The 22,244-nt window shown below is 50.3% G+C and overlaps 1 protein-coding gene across 1 annotated transcript in view; it reads left to right on the top strand.

Moving 5' to 3' along the window:
• The window catches only part of KCNJ5 (potassium inwardly rectifying channel subfamily J member 5), a 45,859-nt gene extending 24,672 nt beyond the window's left edge, over window positions 1–21,187 (top strand). Inside the window, exons 4-5 of the mRNA XM_081536559.1 lie at window positions 13,895–14,833; window positions 18,282–21,187. Of these exons, the coding sequence (XP_081392685.1) occupies window positions 13,897–14,833; window positions 18,282–18,604 (1,260 nt within the window). The 5' untranslated portion in view covers window positions 13,895–13,896 and the 3' untranslated portion in view covers window positions 18,605–21,187. The remainder of the gene's footprint in view (window positions 1–13,894; window positions 14,834–18,281) is intronic.
• The last annotated feature ends 1,057 nt before the right edge of the window (window positions 21,188–22,244 follow it).

Below are 22,244 nucleotides of genomic sequence, written 5' to 3'. Positions count from 1 at the left end.
GTGATCCTATGGCCAGTCAGTCTGGGTTCAAGTCCAGACCTATGACACTGAGGCAGTTTATTCATTCTCCCCTATGCCTGTATTTCTTCATTTATAAACAGGGGAAGCAGGACCTATGTCACATCTTTTCTGAAGTGGTTAAATGAGTGTAAAGCATTTAGAGGGCTTTCCAGGTGGCTCAGCTGGTGAAGAACCTGCCTACCAATGCAGGAGATGTAAGAGACTTGAGTTCGATCACTGGGTCAGGAAGATCCCTGGGAGGAGGGCATGGCAACCCACTCCAGTTTTCTTGCCTGGGGAATCCCATGGACAGAGGAGCCTGGTGGGCTACAGTCCATGGGGTCACAAAGAGTTGGACAAGACTGAGCAACTGAGAACACAGTATTTAGAATACAATCTGGCGCACGATACACCCCCAGTGGGATTCAGCGATTATTACTGACTCGCTCTGAGTCTCTGGTCCTTTCTCAGTGGTCCTCTCACCTTTTGTCGTTGTCCCATCTTTTTCACTTGTATATAAGTCTATTTGTATTCACATTATTTTGCTTTCTTGATACCGTCTTCTCTGTGCCACTGTATCTCACATTGTCTGATCGTCATTTATAAATTGGCACCAACCCAGGAAATCTGTCCCTCCGGTTGTTGAGAGGAAACAAGTGGCTTTTCATTTTGATTTAATTATTAATCTGCTTTATTATTTAATGCAGAAAATATCCTCACAGTGCAGGGTTATGGTGAAAAGGATGTATTATCACAATTCTGCTAACTTTCAGAGAGCTAGCCAGGTTAAAAGGGGAAAGTACTGGACAGACACAAATATGGGGAAAATGTAAAACCAATTAATTTGATTTTCGTGGTTTTTATTTATGATTTTTCATACATCTCCTCCAGGGGGCTGGGAGGGTGAATTTGGATTGTGACCAGTAAGCCATGGCAGAGTATTAAAGATGAATAGATGTTAGGATGAGCTTCCCAGGTGGCACTAGTTGTAAAGAACCTGCCTGCCAATGCAGGATCTCCTGCACTGTAAAACACAGGTTCAATCCCTGGGTTGGGAAGATCCCCTGGATGGGACATGGCAACCTACTCTAGTATTCTTACCTGGAGATTCCCCATGGACAGAGGAACCTGGCAGGCTACAGTCTGTGGGGTCACAAAGAGTCAGTCATGACTGAAGCAGCTTAGCACACACAGATGCAAGGACCCACAAGGCCCCACAACAGCATGCCAAGGAGGCTCAGATGTTCCATCTTAAGCAAGTGAGAACCTCAGTTACAAGTGCTGTTCCATAGATACACAGACCAACAGTTAGGTACTTACAAAATGTTAAATTGCTTGAGAGGTACATGTGATTAAGCTTTTCAAATCCATAATCCATATATCAAATTAGTCCTGATTTTTGCCCTTTTAAAAGTTAATGGATGTATTTTTGTCTCTATTTCTGACAAAGGATTGAACTCCTCACTCAAATGCCAGATCTGTCTGCGCTCATTTCAGATGAGAATTCCATCTTCCATTAAAAACCCCTCAATGAAACACCATTTAATCTTTTTCTCTTTTTGCTTATTATCTGTATCATGAACTCCTCGTGTTTCTGTGTCTTTAATGACCAAGTAAGTTAGAATTAGTCTACTGTGCTTCAAATAAGCACAATTACCTCTCCAATTACCAAAAACTAATGCATGAGCTTATTTCTTCCTTGGAATCATGGAGGAGTCCCACCCCCCTCCCCCAACCCCACCACCAAGAATGCAGTCTGAATGAGATGCCAGTCTGGGCTGCCCGAGGTTCTGAGAGTCCAGCTCACAATTTTTGCACCAAGTACCCCCTTCTCTGTGCAGCCAAGGGCCAGGGTCACCTGCTAGACCTATTGTTAAACCTTCTAGCATTTGTTTTACCCAAAACATTGCAGGCCATTTCCATGTCTACAGCGTCATCACTGTGGGAGTGACTTAACCAGCATGTGTGTCCTTGGCCAACTAGCCAACTACAAAGTGGGACTGAAGTCGTTGGATTCTCTTGAGCCGCGGTCCAAGAGTTCTGAAAAGGCCCCATGGAGGTGCCTATTACCATCCTTATCCCATAATAATTCCATGTAGTAACAATACTGCTATTATTTCATCCTTCATACCTGCCCTTCATGCTCCTGCTCAGTCGCTCAGTCGTTTCTGACTCTTTGCAATCCCATGGACTGTAGCCCACCAGGCTCCTCTCTCCATGAGATTTTCCAAGCAAGAATACTGGAGGAGGTTGCCATTTCCTCCTCCAGAGGATCTCTCTGACCCAGGGATTGAATCTGCATCTTTTGTGTCTCCTGCATTGGCAGGTGGATTCTTTATCACTAGTGCCACCTGGGAAGCCTGCACCTGTCCTTAGCCAGTAACAGTTTGGATTAGGGGATCAAGTGCCTTATACTGATGTTTGGTGGTGTACAGTTTTCTTGATCAAATAGCAGGTATTTCACTGACATCATGATTCCTGTGGATATTTCCATTTCTCATACAGGAAAGAGACCCAGGACTGGGATCTATGAAACAGTGTGTAATTCAGGGCGAGGTATGTGGCCATGGGAGTCGGGATTATAATTCAGTACCAAGATCGCCCTCTGTCTAGTGCTCCAGGCTTGAATGGACGTCAAGTGGAAGAACGGGAGAGGGTGAATCCTACAGCTTCCCAGCCACGTGACCTTGGGCACCTCCCCTACTTTCCCTGAGGCTCAGTCTCCTTATCTGTACAACAGGTGCATTGCACTTACTCCAGTGTTGGGGAGATGATTAGGTGAGTTCATACATGTAAGGTTCCTGGTTCAGAGAAGAGCACACACACACACACACACACACACACACAGGTAAACACATCACTTCCAGAGATAGTCCCTAAAGAAACAAGTCAGCATAACCCACTGCAGGAAATAAATTTAACACATATTTAAAACAAAAACAAAATGAGTATGAAGGGCCTAGGGGCAGCAGCCCACACAGGATACATGCTCCCCAAGGAGCTGCCTCTGGTTAGGGCGTGTCCGAGTCAAACTGAGGGTCAGCTGACTTACCCTGGGAGCAACCCAGCCCTGCAACCACACCCCCCTCCCACTTTGACTTTGCTCTAAACAGCAGTCCCACTCGTGCTAAGGGGCCAGATTCAAGGGCTCCCCTGGGAGGGAGGCAGGGATGCCTGAGCAGGTGGGACCTGAGAGTCTGTGACAGCTCCCCAAGGAAGGTCATTCTGAAAGTCGGATGCAGCAGGGTGCTCCCCACCTGAGTGCCCCCACCTTACACAGCAGACCCTCTGCAGTGGCCTCTGCAGCTCAGCAGTCAGGACCACGGTGTACAGGTCATCACAGTGACCAAAGGTCCCACTCAGCAGGGCCTCTTCCTCCATCTATAACCCACTGGAAGCCCCCCACCTTTCTACTGGCACGTGCCCCGCCCCCCATGCAGTCACAGGACAGTTGTGCATCCCAGAGAGAGGGGTGCCAACATCCAGTGAGCTGTGGCATCCTCTTTTCTGGGTATTGGGCCTGAAAATGAAAAGTGAGAATGTTAGTTGCTCAATCAGGTTCAGCTCTCTGGGACCCCATGGGCTGTAGCCCACTAGACTTCTCTGTCCATGGAATTCTCCAGGCAAGAATACTGGAGTGGGATACCATTTCCTTCTCCAGAGAATCTTCCCGACCCCAGGGATCGAACCTAGGTCTCCTGAATTGCAGGCAGATTCTTTACCATCTGAGCCACCAGGGAAGCCCTGGAGCAGGGCTAAAAGGAGCACACTTTCTGTGAGCCCTAGAGAGCAAGGAATGTCCGGGGCACAAACCAGCACCTGGGTCTGCCCCACTCCTCCCACAGAGCCCTACAGGCTTCCTATTCCAGGATCTCCTAGTGGCTGGTAATCAGCATCCATTATAGCCCAGCCAGAAACTACCTCATGCCCCAGCCCCATAGCACCCTCCCAGGGCACTCCCACCACCTTCTTGAAGCATCCATAGTCAGAATCTCTTCCCGCTGGGAGCCACTTCTGCCTTCAGTGAAACAGAGAACGTAATGCCTCCCTGGGTCCCTGCTCCCTGCAGCATATTTGCAAGATGTGTGATTGGGAGGAGAATGCAGGTAGACAAAGGATGTATGATGAGAAGAGTGGGGCCACGGCAGCCCTCTGCACAACAGAGGGGGCTGAGGAGGAACAAGGCTGTGGGCGGGGAGATGGGGCTGGTTAGGAGCATGGTGGGAACTGAGCCAGTGCCCCATTTCTCCCATGTGACACCTGCATTGGCCTCCTGGCTTCCTTTGTACTGAAGATTGACAGGCTGTGTTCACGGCAGACAGGAGAGCTCGGGGGAGACATTATTGGCATTACCACAACCCTTAACACCACGATCAGCCTAACTCAGAGTCCAAGCCAACATGTCCATATGGGGAGGAGCCTCTCTCTGAATGGGGAAACCAGGAGTACAAATTGGCGGCTGACAGACTGAATCTGACTTACAGATGGATTTTCTTTGGCTCACTTGCTGTTTCAAATGTTGTTGAATTAGTTGTCAACATTGAAAAACAGATTTCTTGGTTAGAAGTCTTCGTTTCTAGCTTTTCTGGAAAAAGAAAGTAGATTTTGCAGCAGCAGCTCCACAATCTTGCACGAGAATATTAGCTGGAGCTTAGTAAGGCTGCCCCTGAGCATGTGTACTCACCTCAGTCCCCACCACTCCCTATAGTGTCCCCAAAACCCAGAGGATGTTTTGGTTTCATTTATCATGTATTTCCCCGGTGGTTGCATTTACCATGGCCTTCCCTGGTGGCTAAGATGGTGAAGAATCCGCCTGCAATGCAGGAAACCCTGATTCAATCCCTGGGCTGGGAAGATCACCTGGAGAAGGGAATGGCAACTCACTCCAGTATTCTTGCCTAGAGAATCCCATGGGCAGAGGAGCCTGGCAGGCTACAGTCTATGGGGTCTCAAAAGAGTTGGATATGAATGAAGTGACTGAGCACACACGCATGCATGCAAGCCAGTAAGAATCCTCCCTGACTTTGGAGTTCTTGGTTTCTAAGGAGACGACCCTACCTTCAGGCTATATACAGTCCCTGGGGTCGAAAGAGTCAGACAGGAGGAAACAACAATAAGGAGCAAGCAGGTTGTCTGGTCAATATGCGCATGCGGTGGGTCAGAGAAGCAGCAGCTCCTCCCACTGACCTCACTCACCTGCCTCTGGAGGCAACAAAGTTGGGTACCAGCCTCCTGGATACTGGTCACCGCAGCGTGCCCTCCTCAGTCAGGTATTCACCCTACTCCTGGCAGAGGCAGACACACCTGAGATGAAGGAACATCCAGCCAGAGTCATTCAAGGTGAGATCAGTGACTGCCAGCTCGTGGTCTCTGGTCTGGAAGGGACCAGGGTGTCCACACAGAGATGCTTCTGGGAGTCAGAGGAGCGCTCGGGGATTATGTCAGGACACCATGTGTTGCCTGGCACCCTGTCTCCTTGGAGCGATTAGAGACCTGTGTGAGCAAATACTGCTGTAGTGAGAAAAAGTCCAGGAGCCGCTATAAGCACGAACAGGGGGCTCTTAGCTGGGGACAAAGCCGGAGGGTGGATGGAGGAGAGGGGTGTCGGCCCCAGCTCAAAGCGGCAGCCTGGGCAAAATCAAGAACTGGTTTCCAAGCACGGATCAGGATGTGTCGTTGGCTTCCTCCTTAGCCAGGTGTTTCAGAGCTCCCTTTAGGGCTCACATTTGGAATCAAATGTGTCCAATTCTGCCACTTAGTAACTGAATGGCCTTTAGAAAGTTACTTAATCACTCTGCTTGTATGATCTAAACATGAGGCTGCTAAAACTGACTTAATAGATGTGTTTGAGTATTAAATGAGACACTGCATAAAAGGCACCCAGCACAGAGATGGCAGTCACAGGTGTTGAGTACGTGAGCTTTTCTTTTCCTTCATTTTTTTTTTGTTTTATTTTTACTTAAAGATCCAATTTTTTATTTTCATTCTTTAGCCATGCCATGTGGCATGTGGGATCTTAGTTCCCTGACCAGGGATCAAATGCACACCCTTTGCACTAGAGGCATGAAGTTCTAACCACTGGACCACCAGCGAAGTCCCAGTACGTGAGCTTTTATGCTTGTCTGCTCCTGTGTCTCATGTCAAGAAGGCTCACCTCACTCCACTCCCCGGGCACCCACTTCGCCAAGTCTTTCCTGAGCCCTCCTCACCCGCTCAGGCCAAGCTGAATCAAGAACCCTGCCTTCGTCCCTCTGTCACTCTCTGTGGCATCTTTTGCCTGTGTGTCCCCACCAGTTTGTGAGCTCCGTGAGAACAGAACGTCGAGCAGGGGTCCTCAGTCTCTGTTGCCCGTAGGACCCAGGCATCAGCCAGCATGGCATCCAGCTCCCAGTTGATCACAGGGGGCACCCAAGGGGAGACTGGCCTGAGGACCAGCAGCATCAAGATCACTGGGAGCTGCTAGAAAAAAAATGCAGAGTCTAGGAACCCCAGACCTACTGTATCTGAATCTGCATTTTAACAAGACATTTGTGCATGGAAAGCAAAGAAAAGGGATGATGTGCTGCTCCATCCCCTTCGACCCCTGCTCCTGACCATCATGCACATTTGCAGGTGATGCTCAGTGGAGGGTCACTGACTCACTGACTGAATCAATGAATGAATGAATGAATGAATCTTGTGCATCACAGTTTCCAATGGGCTTTCACACGTGTAGTATCACATATGTTTTCACCCAGATACTTTGTGAATGTGTATTCAAAGAGTTAAACCACCAGACATCCAGGAAATAAAAAATAGACTACTACCTAAGTTGATAAGAAAAAAATAGCTGCAAAATGAGAGGATTTTTAAACAAAATACCTGATGGGTTTTTTTAAATGTGTCACTTCTGAGCTCTCTGCCATTAAGTCTCAGAATGCACTAAATAGAGCTTTGTTTTGTTTTTTTTGCTTTTAAGGTTAGTAATTATGAAAGCTGGGAAACCAGGACTTGCCCCTTGGGAGGAGCCAGCCCATCCGTGTAGTTTGGGCCCAGGCTCTGACTGGCTAGGACCACTGGCCGAGTCCTTCCAGGCAAAGAGGGGCTCTTCCATCCGATTCTGAGCCAGCGCCACCACCACCCTACCCCAAAACCCCCCTGAGCCTCCCCCGGACTCAGCTCTCCGCTGGCCCCAGCCTCTCACTGCTGTTTCTGCACCAGGCTCCAGGCACGCAACCTGCAGGTACATCTCCTCTGGAGCTCAGGTTCTCTTCCAGCTCCTGTGGTTATGGCAAGACTTCCTTGTTTGTGGTTGTTGGACTGAAGTCCCTGTTTCCTTGCTGGCTGTCAACAAGGGGATGTGCTCAGCTCCTGGGGTTCACCCACATCCCTTGCCATGTGGCCTCCTCCTTCTTTAAAGCCACAAAGGGAAGGTCTGTCCATCTAATTCCTCTTGTGATTTTAGTATCCTGCTTCAGGAAGAGCCCAGTCCTTTTGAGGGCTTATCTGATGAGGTCTGGCTCACCCCAGATGATCCTCCTTGCTTAGAGTCAACTGAACCAGAACACAGCCCTATCACTGGAGTGAGAATCCTGTCCCCACATCCAGGGATGCACCGGGAGTGTCTGGGGGCAGGAATCGGGGGGGCCTCTCAGAATTCTGCCTGCTTTCACGTGCCCTCTCTGTTCCCAGTGTGTACTCTGCTGATAAGATGTTTTATTCTCCCTGCTTACGTTGAGGGTCCTTGAGGACACTGGGGCAACTTATTCATCAGCCAATTAGGAGTCTTTTCATATTTAGTAAGCTGTACAACTGTATAGATTCACATAGCATAGTATACAATTATCTCAGTCTGAGAAGTGAATATATTCCTCTCCAAGATTGTTCCTCCAATGCTCAGTCATTCAGTCGTGTCCGACTCTTTGTGACCCCCATGGATTGTAGCCCTCTAGGCTCCTGTGGGATTTCCCAGGCAAGAATACTGGAGTGGGTAGCCATTCCCTTCTCCAGGGGATCTCCCCTATCCAGGGATCAAACCTGTGTCTCTTGCATCTCCTTCATTGGCAGGCAGATTCTTTACCACTAGCACCACCTGGGAAATCCCCAATACTCTTCCTCCAATCTCATCCCAAATCTGAGGGAACTCAGACTTTGACCCAGCACATCTAAGAGAGAAAGGAGGATATCGCTAAGGGTGCCTGCTATGCCCATTTCACGGTCAGAAACTGAGTCTGAGACAAGGTTCCCAGGCCAGTGCTGTCTTCAGGATACCTGCTGGTCCCCACGTGCATCTTCTATCAAGCTGCTGTGTCCATGACTTCCTGAAGCATCCCATGACACAGAGTTTTCTTCACTGGGGGTTGGGTGGGAGGTGTTTTTTTAAATTCTTAATACAGAAGTGCATTTAAATGGATGTCAGATTAACGAATGCATCCTCTGAAATACAACTTCCTTTGAGTTTTCCTCTTTTGATTCTTTCTCCACTTGTGTTTTTATATCAAAGAGATTAAACCACTTTTCTGGACTTGAAGCTCTGCCTCTCCCAGGAGCTTTAATCGTGTCTTCGCACAGCTCTCCATTCAGGATGTAGGAGAGGATGAAAGATGAAGAGCAATGTCGGCCTTGATGAGATTGAATAGGATTTGCTCACGTCAGGGCCTCTCCCTGGCCCTACAGAAAGCAGTGCCCACACTCGTCTGGCCTCGGCCAGGCCCACGCTTTCTCCCTGCCTCTCTCTCCACAGACATCTGGGTTCAAAGAGGCAAGGCTAGAATACAAAGTATACAAGGCCTAGGCCTGCATTCACCTTACCGCTTTATTACCAACTCTGAGAACAGGAGTTGGACACAAATAGCTCTTCAATTAGTGCTTGTTCAGTGAATGCATAAATTAATACAGAGGATCTTGAAAATCTGATTAAAGAATCTTCATTGTCCATGAAAACTCTTTTGCCTTGAGCCCACAGCACCGGAGACTGAGATTTCTAGTGTGGGCAATTTGCTTACGCTAAGTAATTTGGGGCTTCCCTGGTGCCTTAGACAATAAAGAATCTGCCTGCAATACAGGAAACCCAGGTTTGATCCCTGGGTCAGGAAGATCCCCTAGAGAAGGGAATGGCTACCCACTCCAGTATTTTTGCTGGAGAATCCCATGGACAGGGGAGCCTGGCAGGCTACAGTCCGTGGGGTTGCAGAGAGTCTGACATCACTGAGCCACTAACACTAAGTAGGAATCAGGTAGTTGAGGCTCCATGCCTGACACCTGCCCTATAGATCACACACGGGGCCTTTAAGTATCAGACTCAGATGCTCCCTGCCTCTGTCTTCTTTAAAATGGGGTTATGGGACTTCCCTGGTGGTCCAGTGGTTAAGACTTCACCTTCCAATGCTGGGGGTATGGATTCAATCCCTGGTCTGGAAGCTAACAGCTCACATGCCTTGCAGCCAAAAAAAAAACAAAACATAAAACAGAAGTAATATTGAAGCAAATTCAATAAAGGCATTTAAAATGGTCCATATAAAAAAAATCTTTAAAAATAGAATAAAATAAAATGAGGTTACTGTGCAATTGCATTAAATTTCAAATCAAGGAGAGCTTGTGCTTATACTTATTTTTTTTTTCATATATTCTTTCCCTGAGTGTCCATGAACAAACTGAGGCAAACAGGGCTTTCCTGTTGTCTCAGTGGTAAAGAATCCACCTGCCAGTGCAGGAGACCCTTGTTTGAATCCTGGTCCGGGAAGATCCCAAATGCCCTGGAGCAACTAAGCCTGTGCACCAGGACTACTGAGCCTGCACTCTAGAGCCCGGGAGCTGCAACTGCTGAAACCCAAGAGCCCTAGGAGCCCATGCTGTGCAACAAGAAAAGCCACCACAATGAGAAGCCGGCTCACCGCAACTAGAGAAAAGCCCATGCACAGCAATGAAGACCCAGCACAGCAACAATAAATAAACAACTTAAAAAAAGAAACTGAAGCAAAGAAAGTTAAGGCTGTTTCTCTTTGGATCTCAGAGCAGCTGTGTTGGATGTTAGGCTGGAATCCAGGCCTCACCCTGGGTTGACCGGTTGATCCGTCCTGTGATGATTCTCGTTCACCTGGCGAATGGGTGCCAGCATCAGATCAGGAATCGACCATTCTTCCTGTCTGCTGGACACAAGAAGTTTTCCCATCTGGGTGGAGATGTCCCAGAAAGCCTTTTTTTTTTTTTTTTTTTTGTTTCCAGTACAGAACAAGGCTTTCTCCTGCAAGAATGTATGAAAGTAGGTTTAAAAATAAAGAAGGAAACAGTGCAGAAAATCAGTGGAAGGCCGCCTTCCTGAAAGAGCTGAGGGCAGAGAGTGTGCTTTCTTGTCCATGACTCATTCTTGGCAGTGCTGAGCCTGCCCTGCCCAGTGGCAGAGGCTGGGGAAGTCACAGGAAGCACTCTCAGTGGACCCCTATCTGGGTTCCAGCAGCTGGGGTCCCCAGGAGCACCTGGAATCTCAGGATCAGCAGCATTTCTCCTTGTTTCTGGGCATCTCTGGTCGGGATTTAGTAAACAGTCTCCTAGCTAAGGGGCAGAGTGAGATCGTGCTTGGGTTCCTGCAAAACAGCACCAACCATTCCTCCTCGTTTCATTTATCTCTGTAACTGCCGCACAGAGGACAGGGAGCAGGTGGCCTGTGTGGAATAGGAAATGGCCAGCGGATGTCTCTGACAAACAGCACTTCCCAGGACCCTTAAATATGATATTTGAAAGGTCATCTTGAAATTGTAGCAGCCACCCAGGCAGCAGTGAGATCTTCCTCACCCAGTCAGTGAGGCAGTTAGCTCATGGTTTATAGAACATACATCCAGGTTGTTCCATCGGGGACCTGATTCCCTGGGAAGAGAGTTACTGCAAAATCAAGAACATGCTTAGAAAGAAGAAGGGCTGAGTGATGGTATCCCCAGAATCAGAAGCTGCTAGAACTCTCTAGAAAGAACAGCTCATTGGTCTAAGCCAGAGCCTTAGAGTCTCAATGACTGCAGGCCATTGCTTGGTGGGTACTGTGAGCCCCTGGGCTGGAGCCAGACAGATCTAAATCCAAAACCTAAGTTGGCCACTTACCACCTGCGCTTCCTTTTCCTTGTCTGAAAATAGAGGATGATAACAGTACTGGTGCAAGAGCTCTGTTGTGAGGATTAAGTGAGATTGTACAATATTGGTTTCTTAGCACAGTAACTGGCTCAGGACTGGGCAGAAATGGAAACTGTTGCTGTTGGCTATAGAGCATTATGGTTCCGCCCAGGTTCATGAGAGTCTTTGAGCATCTTTTAAAAAAAGTTTTATTGGAGTATAATTGCTCTACAATGCTGTGTTAGTTTCTGCAGTACAGCAAAGTGAATCAGTTTTACATATGCATATATCCCCTCTCTTTTAGATTTCCCTCCCATCTGGGTTAGAGCATTTTAATGTCTGTGAGCGAAATATCAGAAAAACTGTAGATGGAGTTCTACAGGATTCTAGGTGTTTCTTTAAAGTGCAGCATACTGGTAAAGAACCCACTAGCCAACGCAGGAGACCTGGGTTCGACTCCTGGGTCTGGAAAATCCCTTGGAGTAGGAAGTGGTAACCCACTCCAGTATTCTTGCCTGGAAAATCCCCTGGACCAAGGAGCCTGGTGGGCTACAGTGCATGGGGTTACAAAGAGTTGGACATGACAGAGGCAACTTAGCACTAGATATATTCCAAAAATATTTTACAACCCTTTTGAAAGCCTTGGGGCATTAACATCCTGGCTATCTCGATTTCTCACAGAGCAGGGAATTACTGTATCAGAATTTATAGTGGCGAGTCTAAACAGCTATTTGTTATATTGGAAAGTGCTCAGACAGCCAGACTTCCCGCTCAGACGGTTGGAGTGACCACAGGGTGAATCAGACACATGCTGCCGTTTCCTTTCTGTCTGCTGCTAAGATCTCAGATGACGAGAAAGGAGACAGGGAGGAATAAAAGAAAGAGCACAGACTTTGGGCCCGACCAACTGGAACCCAAATATCAGCTCTTCCACCTGGATGTCACTTAGCCTCTTTGGGACTCATGTCGTTCTTGCTGTTTAGTCGTTCAGTCACGTCCAACTCTTTGCGACCCCATTGACACAAAGCACACCAGGCTTCCCTGTCCTTCACTATATGGGACTATTAGGACTCATAGTTCTTAGTCGTTCATTCATTTATTCAGTAAGTACTTTTCAAGTGCATAATATGTGCCAGGCTATACTCTGGGTACTTGGAGTATATCAGGGAACAAAACAGGCCCTAAATTGAGCCTGAGGCAGGGGGAGCTTACATTCTAAAGGAGGGAGAGAGACTTAGAAATAAGCCTGATGCCTGAGCAAACAGCGTGGTGTTTCTGTAATGGAGATTACAAGTTCTCACTCCCACGGGTGGTTGTGATGATACAAGTGACTGTACCTATCCAGCATGGAATACAGCAGACGTTTAATAAAGTGTTGCAATCACTCTTTAAAAAAATTGCTCCCAGGGGCTTCTCTGGTGGTCCAGGGGCTAAGACTCCTTGCTCCCAAAGCTGGGGATCCAGGTTCGATCCCTGGTCAGGGAACTAGATCCTGCATGCCGCAACTTACAACTCAGTATCGCCAAATAAATAAATATTTATAAAATAAAATAATTTCTCCCAGGTTTCTTTAAAGGCTTTAAACAATAAGTGTGACGTTTGCATCTAGAATGTGTTCTTTTATTTGTTCAGTAAAGAACTACTGAGCTTCCATTGTATGGTAGAACCTGCACTAGGCACCTCGAATAAAGACAAATACAGGATCCAGAAAAGAGGATCCCTGCCCTGAGCATTCCCCGGGATGCCACTGGTCCACATATAGTGGTCCAATGTACAGTAGAGGGGAGCGCTTTGAGCACACAAAGGCAGAGTGACCTTGAAGTTTAGGGTTCCTGTGAATCAGAATAGTCTACTTCACTGAGGATGTCTTTTTAAAAATTTATTGAAGTATAGTTGATTTACAATGTGGTGCTAATTTCTTCTGTATAGCTCAGTTATATACATATATATATTCAGTTATGTAACTCACTTATATACATATATATTCTTTTCCATTATGGTTTGTCACCAGATATTGAATATATTTCTCCATGCTACACAGTAGGATCTTGTTGTTTATCTATCCTATCTATAATAGTTTGCATCTGCTAACCCCAAACTCCCTCTCCATCTCTCTCTCACCGCCCCTCCTTGGCAACCACCTTGTTTTGTTTCATAGATATGTTCATTTGTATCATATTTTAGATTTCACATATAAGTGATATGGTATGTATTTGTCTTTCTCTTTATGACTTCTTTGCTTGGTATGATAATCTCTAGGTCCATCCATGTTGCTGAAAATGGTATTACACTCTGCAAAAGGGTATTCCACTCTTGATGGCTGAGTAATATTCCTCTGTGTGTGTGTGTGTGTGTGTGTGTGTGTGTATCACATCTTCTTTATCTATTCATCTGTTGATGGACATTTACGTTGTTTCCGTATCTTGGCTATTGTAAATAATGCTGCTATGAGCACAGGGGTCCATGTAATTTTTTGAATTCTAGTTTTGTCCAGGTATATCCCCAGGCATGGGATTGCTGGATCGTATGACAGCTCCTTGTTTAGTTTTTTGAGGAAACTCCATACTGTTTTTCATAGTGGCTGCAATTTACATTCCCACCAACAGTTTTGTAGGAGGGTTTCCTTTTCTCCACATCCTCTCCAGCATTTATTATTAATATCTATGGACTTTTTGGCAATGGCCATTCTGACTTGTGTTAGGTGGTACCTCGTTGTAGATTTGATTTGCATTTCTTTAATAATTAGTAGTGTTGATCATCTTTTCATTGCTTATTGACCATCTGACAATGTCTTTTTTGATTCAACGCACCCCAGCCATGGCTGGCGATTCTAGGAATGTCATGAACCAGGATATGGAGATAGGGGTCACTCCCAGGGACCCCAAGAAGATTCCCAAACAGGCCCGAGATTATATCCCCATTGCCACCGACCGCACGCGCCTCCTGTCAGAGGGCAAGAAGCCAAGGCAGCGCTACATGGAGAAGAGCGGCAAGTGCAATGTCCATCACGGCAACGTCCAGGAGACCTACCGCTACCTGAGCGACCTCTTCACCACCCTGGTGGACCTCAAGTGGCGCTTCAACCTGCTTGTCTTCACCATGGTCTACACCATCACCTGGCTGTTCTTCGGGTTCATCTGGTGGCTCATTGCTTACATCCGGGGTGACCTGGATCACATCGGGGACCGGGAGTGGATCCCTTGTGTAGAGAACCTCAGCGGCTTCGTGTCTGCTTTCCTGTTCTCCATCGAGACAGAGACCACCATCGGGTACGGCTTTCGGGTGATCACGGAGAAGTGTCCGGAGGGCATCGTCCTCCTGCTGGTCCAGGCCATCCTCGGCTCCATCGTCAACGCCTTCATGGTGGGATGCATGTTCGTCAAGATCAGCCAGCCCAAGAAGAGAGCTGAGACCCTCATGTTCTCCAACAACGCCGTCATCTCACTGCGAGACGAGAAGCTCTGTCTCATGTTCCGGGTGGGCGACCTCCGCAACTCACACATCGTGGAAGCCTCCATCCGCGCCAAACTCATCAAGTCCCGGCAGACCAAGGAGGGCGAGTTCATCCCCCTGAACCAGACCGACATCAACGTGGGCTTCGACACGGGGGACGACCGCCTCTTCCTGGTTTCCCCGCTCATCATCTGTCACGAGATCAACGAGAAGAGCCCTTTCTGGGAGATGTCACGGGCCCAGCTGACCCAGGAGGAGTTTGAGGTCGTGGTCATCCTGGAAGGGATGGTGGAGGCCACAGGTGAGCCTCCCCAGCCCCTTCTCCCCAGCCCCTCCCCTGCCCTGGCGCTCAGACCCCTACTGATTCCAGAAGGCACAGCCTTCAGGGGGCAGCTCAATCAGCCCCACCCCGCAAATGGTGATCTTCAGGATGGAATTATGAGAGCAGATAATGTGTGTTGGGACTTCCTGGTGGCTCCGTGGCAAAGAGCCCAAGTACCAATGCAGGAGATGTGAGTTTGATCCCTGGGTTGGGAAGATCCCCTGGAAAAGGAAATGGCAACCCACTCCAGTATTCTTGCCTGAAAAATCCCATGGACAGAGGAGCCTGGTGGGTTACAGTCCATGGGGTCCCAAAGAGTCAGACACAACTAAGCGCGCGTGCACGCACACACACACACACACACACACACACTTACACATACACAATGTGTGTTGAACCCACCCAATGTCTGGGCATGGTCTAGACTCTAAGCGCACAGTAGCTCATTGAGTGAGATGGTTTTCCTTCACATACAGGTGTAGAAACAGAGGCACAAAAGGACAAGCGCTCCTAAGTCACTGAGCCAGCATGCAGGTCAAAGCCAGGTGATCCAAAGCCAGCATTGGTTTCCAAAAGGCTACACCACCTGTCCTCCCCACCCCCCATCCTGGAGCAGGTGTCATCCACAGGGGGTTCTGTGAGCACATAACTTTGAGAAACTCTGGGTTTAACAAAGGTGAACGGGTTCCTTACAGGAGGATGCGGTAAGGTATTCACATGTGAATCGCCACCTGAGGCAAGGTCAGGGTGATTCCCAAAGTCACAGAATCCTCTTCTGAGAGAGACTCCAAAGTCCCACACCCTTGGCCCCCTGTGGGGCAGGCTGCCCCTCAGCTTCCCTGCAGAAGGGGCTCTGTGAACACGGGTGTGTGCCGAAGACAGTGCATCGTACCCACACATGTCCGGCCAGCACCTCCCTGCCCAACGACTGACTCATGGCAGCCGAGCGCTTCCCATCTCCTAGCTCTGTGTGTGGCTCAGGGAGGCCAAGGCCTGGGGGAGCTCGTATCCCCACCACACTCCCTGGGCAAGGGAGCCCCGCTAACTGTGAGCCCTCCTCTGCTTCCCCCTTCCTCCTGCCCTCCTTTCTCACAGAGGCGTTTGAGCACCTGGCCTGGCCCTAAGGATGAGTCATAGAAAACTCACTGGAGCTGGGAATACACATGTTTCTCTAATCTGGCAACAGCACTGGAGGGCTGGCTTCGACCCTGTTTCACAGATGTGGAAGCTGCTTCATGCAGACAGGAGGGTCTTTCGTATTAGGGGCTGTCACTCAGGCATCTAGAGTTTGTCGGCCACACCACACTGCCCCCCTTAAGGTTGGGGGCCTGGCACAAAGGTGGCCAAACAAGCCTTCCTGGCCTCCTGAGGGGCTGGGTGAGTGGCTCGGATGGGGCAGCCACAGACAGACCTTCCCGAGCAGAGCAAAATCTCTGGAGTGTGAACAGGCTCCAAGGACCTGGGCGGGGGGAGCTGCTCAGCCATCTGCCGGGGACCCGGGCTGGCCAGGCAGCATATGGTGGCAGCTGGGGAGCCCCTGGGACAGGACAAGGTGGGTGCATGCAGACTCTCCTCCCACCGCTGGGAGCTTGCAGGTCACGCCATCCTTGGAGCCAGGATCAGACCAGCACATGGGCTGAGATTCTGGGAAAAGAGCTCCATTTCGAGGCCACAAAGGTCAGCCCAGAGATGTAGGGACAGGTAGGAAAGCAGTGCCTTACCATACTTCTCCTCTTCTCCCACCCTTCACTGCCACTCGCTGACCTCTCCCGGCATGACTCCTTAGAGTCAGGTCCCTCAGTTGACCTGCCCCATCTGGTTGCCCTCCTCTCTTCCCATGACCTGGGTTACTCCAGTGCTGCAGGGAGAAAAGAGAGGGAGAGAGCCAGCCAGCCCACATGGGCTCTGATCTCAGCCACTTTAGGAGCTTGGTTGCCACATTCACGGAACCAAGCACAGGCTATGAGTTCGGGCCAAGGTTTGACCAGTGCAGCTCTGTGCAGCCTGCACATGTGAGTTTGGGCAGGTTGCTCAACTCGCCAGCAGGATGAAGATAACAAACCTCAGAGTCTCACAAGGCGGGGGGTGGGGTTGGGGGGAGGGCGGGTTAAATGATGAAATGGAGGAGTGTATGTGAAGCATAATGCCTGCCACCCAGAGCTGCTTCTGTCCTTTCCAAATGCATGGAAGATAGCTGCCAGGCACACTGGTGGGTTTCCAGTCATAGAACAGCCCCCTTCCAGGAGGTGCGACAGAAGAAGGGCAGGAAGACCCCAGGAGGCTTGGTCCAAATCGCCCACAGAGGTCCCGTTTCTCTGTGTTTCCTGAGGCCCCCAAGCCTGCAGATCTTTGGCTCGTGTCTGGACTGGTCAGTGCCCAGCATGGGTTTCTACATCTCTGCTGAGCTGCGGGTTGTCCAAGTACCGAGGGGAGACATCTGGAGCAGGCGAGACCCCGCAAGCTGAGAGCATGTGGGGTGCACTGGGGTTACCTGGCACTCTGTGGGTCTGGGGTGCATGAGACCCCTGCCAGAGAGCATTTAAACTTGGTGGGGGGGGTGCTAAGCAGACACTTCCTTCAGTTTTCAAAGAGCGCAAGCTAGGACCTTCCTCAGCCGAAAGATTAAATATCAGAAAACTACTTCCCTGTGACCCTGAGGACAGAGGCGTCCTCATCCATAAACAAAGCTGTCCTCTGGAGAGAAAGCAGCACCTAAAAATAACACAGGCATGCCAGGGCTGAGCCGACAGGGAATGGGGGCATTGGAGCATGCTCCAACCAAGGAGCCATGGTGTGTGCGTGTATGCGCACACGTCCGTGGGTGTGTGTGTGTACACACATGTAGGCTTTTGCCCATATGTATCCACCCCAAACAATCCCATGTATTCTAAATGCCTGTCAGCTTCTCTGGGTTGAGCCACTCTGATTTTATCTTTGTTCAAACTTTCCTCATCTTTCTTTGTCTCAGTCTTCTAGAACTTAATGCATGTGCAGGAACCATGTCCATTCCTGAATTATTCACTCCAGTCTCTAGGAACCTACTCCACAATCTTACATTGTTAATTTCTAGTTATCTGCCTCCATCACACCTTGAGGTCCTTAGGGCAAGGGTTGTGTCTTATTCAGCTTTATGTCTCCATCATGCTTAGCACAAAGCTGATATTCAACGTAAGCTTGATGAATGACTGGGTGGATAATTGGGTGGGTGGATTGATGGATCAGTGATGAATGAATGGATGAGTGGATGGATGATGAAAGATGATGGATGGATGGATGAATGGATGGATGATGGATAGATGCACAGATGGACAGATGGATGAAAGATGTTGAATGGATGGATAGAAGGATGATGGATGATGGACTGATGGATGGATAATGGATGGAAGGCTGTGGCCACTCCTAATACATGTGCCCTCTGTTCACCCAGGCATGACTTGCCAAGCACGGAGCTCCTACATGGATACCGAGGTGCTTTGGGGCCACCGATTCACACCAGTCCTCACCTTGGAAAAGGGCTTCTATGAGGTGGACTATAACACCTTCCACGACACCTATGAAACCAACACGCCCAGCTGCTGTGCCAAGGAGCTGGCAGAAATGAAGCGGGAAGGCCGGCTCCTGCAGTACCTCCCCAGTCCCCCACTGCCAGGGGGCTGCGTTGGAGCAGAGCTGGGTGCAGAAGTGGAGCAAGAGGGAGAGGAAGAGCCTGAGGGTCTGAATGGGTCCCAGGAGACCAAGGGCTCTGCGTGAGGATGGCACTCTCCCCTCGACCTCCCCTCATTCCCCTCTGTGCTCCCTTCTCACGAGCACAGAAGCTGCAGGGCTGGGGTTGAAGGGCTGAGTGGGCTGTTTTGGGAGTGGGGGTGGCCAGGAGCCTTTAAGGCTCTGTGAGGAGGAGTAGTCACCCAGTCCTGGCCCCTCCTAGCCAGGACCTACTGGAGCAGGTGGCCTCTAGCTGGTCCCCACGGCAGTGCTGTGTCTCCTCCCTGGCCTCTGTCACATGGGCCAGGCCAGGAGGGCTTGCCTCACAGTGAAACACCCAGGTGGCCTCTGTCCTCACACCTCTCTCTGCCAACTGGCCCGGATTACCTTCCTCTTGGGGTTTCACAGACCAACCTGCAGCCCCCTCCCGAGGGCTGACACCTAGAGAAGGCTGCTGCCCCCTTCCCCTCATTCCGGCCATCGTGGAGCCTGTTGTGGATTCAGGGTGGGGAGACTCCTCCCGCCTAGAAGCTCCAATCCCTGGTCCCCAGGGGAGCTCACAGACCTCGTGGGTTCAGGTCACATAGCAATTCCTTGCAAATCTGCCACCAGTGACCACTCAGAGCACTAAGGCCCTCGCCGCCGGATCTCAGCATTACCTGTGAAGTGTGTGCTTTCCCCGCTGTGTTCTGCGGGTCCGATGTAACCTGCAGACCACTGCTCTCCTTAGGGTGACGTTTAGTCGGTGGTCACTTCCTGGCCGCCCCAGCCATACCGTGCCTGCACCTCCCACCAAAGAGAGAACCCCAGCAGCTGGACCTGTGCTAGGATGTCTGGCCCCAAGAATCTCAAAGCGCGTCTCACCTTGACTGTGGTTTCCCGCACAGTCTCGGAGCCTGTGGTGTGATCCATCCAGGGAGAATGCTGCTGTGGTCAGAGGGCAGATGAGCCAGTCGGTGCTGAAGCAGGGAGGGGGAGGGAAGGCACATAGAGAAAGGCAGACAAAACCTGAATTTTAAAATGAGCAGCGGCACCAGCTGTCACCAAGATTGCTGACTTCAAGCTTTGCTACCAGGTGAAATAGGGATGTGAAGCACAGGGAGAAGTGCCTGTAGGGCTGGCATCACCTTCCAGCCGAGGCTGGGGACTCTGAGCTGGTGCTGCTGCCCTGGGTCTCCTCTCCGACAGGTGGGGGTCTAATGAGGTGGCTGGGCTGGGAGGGCAGGAAGGATGGCTAGGAAAGGGGGGATGTGCCATCCTTACCATGCAAACGTGGAGTATCAGAGAGGGGGTGAGCATTAAGAGAGAGCTGAGTGGAGAAGAGCCTTAAAAACAGCAAGGCATGGGACTTCCCTGATGGCCCAGTGGTTAGGATTCTGCGCTTTCACTGCCGAGGGCTGGATCTCTCTTTTTGGGGAACCAGAATCCCACAAGCCAAGTGGAGCTGCAAAAAAAAAAAAACAACAATGGCAGAAGACTTTCCCTTTCAGTCTGGAGGCACAGGAAGAGGACAGACAGACACTGAGGCTGTCATGGTGATGGGGCACATCTGGCGTGTGTGGAGGCTGACAGGCTCCGATCAGCTGACCTAGACCTGGAGCGATGTCAGAAGTTCCAGCCACAGAACTGCGGAGGCCTCACCACCACCGTGGCAGAGCTGACCTTTGAAAAGGGAAGCCTCTTCCTGCCCCGGATGCAAAAGCACCTCCCTGGGGAGTAAGAGCAGGAAGTTAAGGCAGAGCCAGGGGGACTGGATTTGGATTGCCGGCTGGGTTTTCCAGGTGCTGGGGCTGCAGAGAAGAGGAGCCAGGCGGCCACGGCCACACTCGGGGGAGGGGATCCAGTTTTCAGGCAAGGGGCTGGATCTGGAGAGGGGGACCCAAGAAGCAGGGAGGAGCAGGGTCTTCCCTACAGGCTGGCGCTGAGTGCTGACTCCAGGCAGGCATCCCTCTGTGATGAAGCAGGTTGTGGAGGGAACCAGGAATGGGCTGGAATCCTGCCCTCCAGGGAAAGGAGAGCAGGCAACCTGGCGCACTAAGACCTTGGGGGTCTTGAGGAGTTATAGCTGGAACTGTGAAGTGGGTGCCCATCCTCAGCCCACCAGATCCAAGGCTTGCACTGCAGGACTGTTTTTTTGCCCTCCCCCCCCAACCCCACCAGATCTAAATGCTGCCTTCGTCAAAGCCCATCAGTGCCTGCAGGTTTAGAGGGCTCAGTGAGGCAGGTTAGCGAGGATGGGAAGACCACAGGAGAAGCTGGCCTTGCAGCTGGGCTGGGTCCTGGGCTATTTCACACCTGCCTGTACCTAGCAACCCCAAGTGGCCACGTGAGTCACTCCCCTGTGCCCTAGCTCTGCGGTAGCCCCCACAAACCCAGGCCACATCATGTTTCAGCCAACTGCAGATGCCATGGAGCCTCAGAAAAGGAAGAGATTGGCACCATCCTCCTGGAAAGCCCCCAGAGGGGCCAGAGCCCCCTGCACTGGTATGAGGCGGGTAGCAATCCCACTGTGCATATTAGCTGCTGTTTCTCAAGACAATTCAAAGGCAAGAAGGCTGCCTTTTATATCCCCAGGCAATCCTTCTCGGTGACCAACTGATCAAAATAAAGTTTGAAACACTCCTCAAGTCATTTTCTGGTAGTTCTTGTATCAACACGGAGTTACTCAATGTAGAGTCTGATGAAGGCTGGAACCTCAGTGGATCACTTTAAAAACATTGCATCTACCCACAAGCCACCTATGAGTCCCAGCCCTTAGCTGTGTGGCCCTGAGCCCAGCCGTCACCTCTGATGGGTGACAGAGAGGTGAGCCAGGCTGGCTGCAAGGTGGCTGCTCACAAGCCTCAGCTCTTCCAAAATCCCAAAGAACATTCTCATCGGTCAGACCCTAAAGCCTTGAGAGCTAACTTCCTGCCTCAGCTTCCGTGTGCTTCTGCTCTGGAACTGTCCCCTGTAAGGGCGAAGCCCCAAGGAGCTCAGAAGAAGGTAAGTCCCATCCACTCATCCTCTCAGCATCCATCTGACACCTGCTAGGTCTCCATGGCCTTGCCCAAAGATCCCCATTCCCAGGTCAGGTTGAACAGGCTTTGCCCATGACTATCCCCTCCAGACACTGCCCTCCCTGTGCAGTCAGCCCATTTCCTGTCATTTCCTTCTGCTGGTTGAGGTCCTGGCTGCAGCAGCTGGCCTTGACGGAGGGGAAGGAGGCCTCGTCCATCTGAGGAGAGCCCTTCTGCTTGTGATCGGTAATAGTCAGCACCTTCTGTCACACTCTGGCCCCATGCCTGCTTTCCAGCACGCCTCAGCCCTGTGTCTCCTGAGAGTTGAAAGCCACAGACACTTGAAATTTCTGTATTGAAGTTGCCCCAAACTAAAACAACTCCCCCCACCCCCTTCAAAGTTGTCTGCTGTCACCTAAGAATATGCCCTGAACACATCTCTGGGCAAACACCCTTTACTGTGCACCTACTCTGTGCCCAGCGATGGGTTAGACCCTTGCCTGGAAGATGGCACTTAATTCTCAAAAGCCTGCTGAGAAACTATTAGGAACCCCTTGCTGCCAAAGAGACAACTGAGGTTCAGAGAGGTTAATTCGATTGCTCAAGACCATAGATGATCAGAGGACCATGGGGCCCAGAGCAGAGCCTCCCAAACACAGACCGGCCATCATCCTGCATAAACCTCTGCC

This window comes from Giraffa tippelskirchi, chromosome 10 (assembly GCF_054371585.1).
Source record: "Giraffa tippelskirchi isolate mGirTip1 chromosome 10, T2T-mGirTip1v1.2.pri, whole genome shotgun sequence".
Classification (NCBI taxonomy): Eukaryota; Metazoa; Chordata; class Mammalia; order Artiodactyla; family Giraffidae; genus Giraffa; species Giraffa tippelskirchi.
This window is presented reverse-complemented; position numbering and strand designations above follow the sequence as displayed.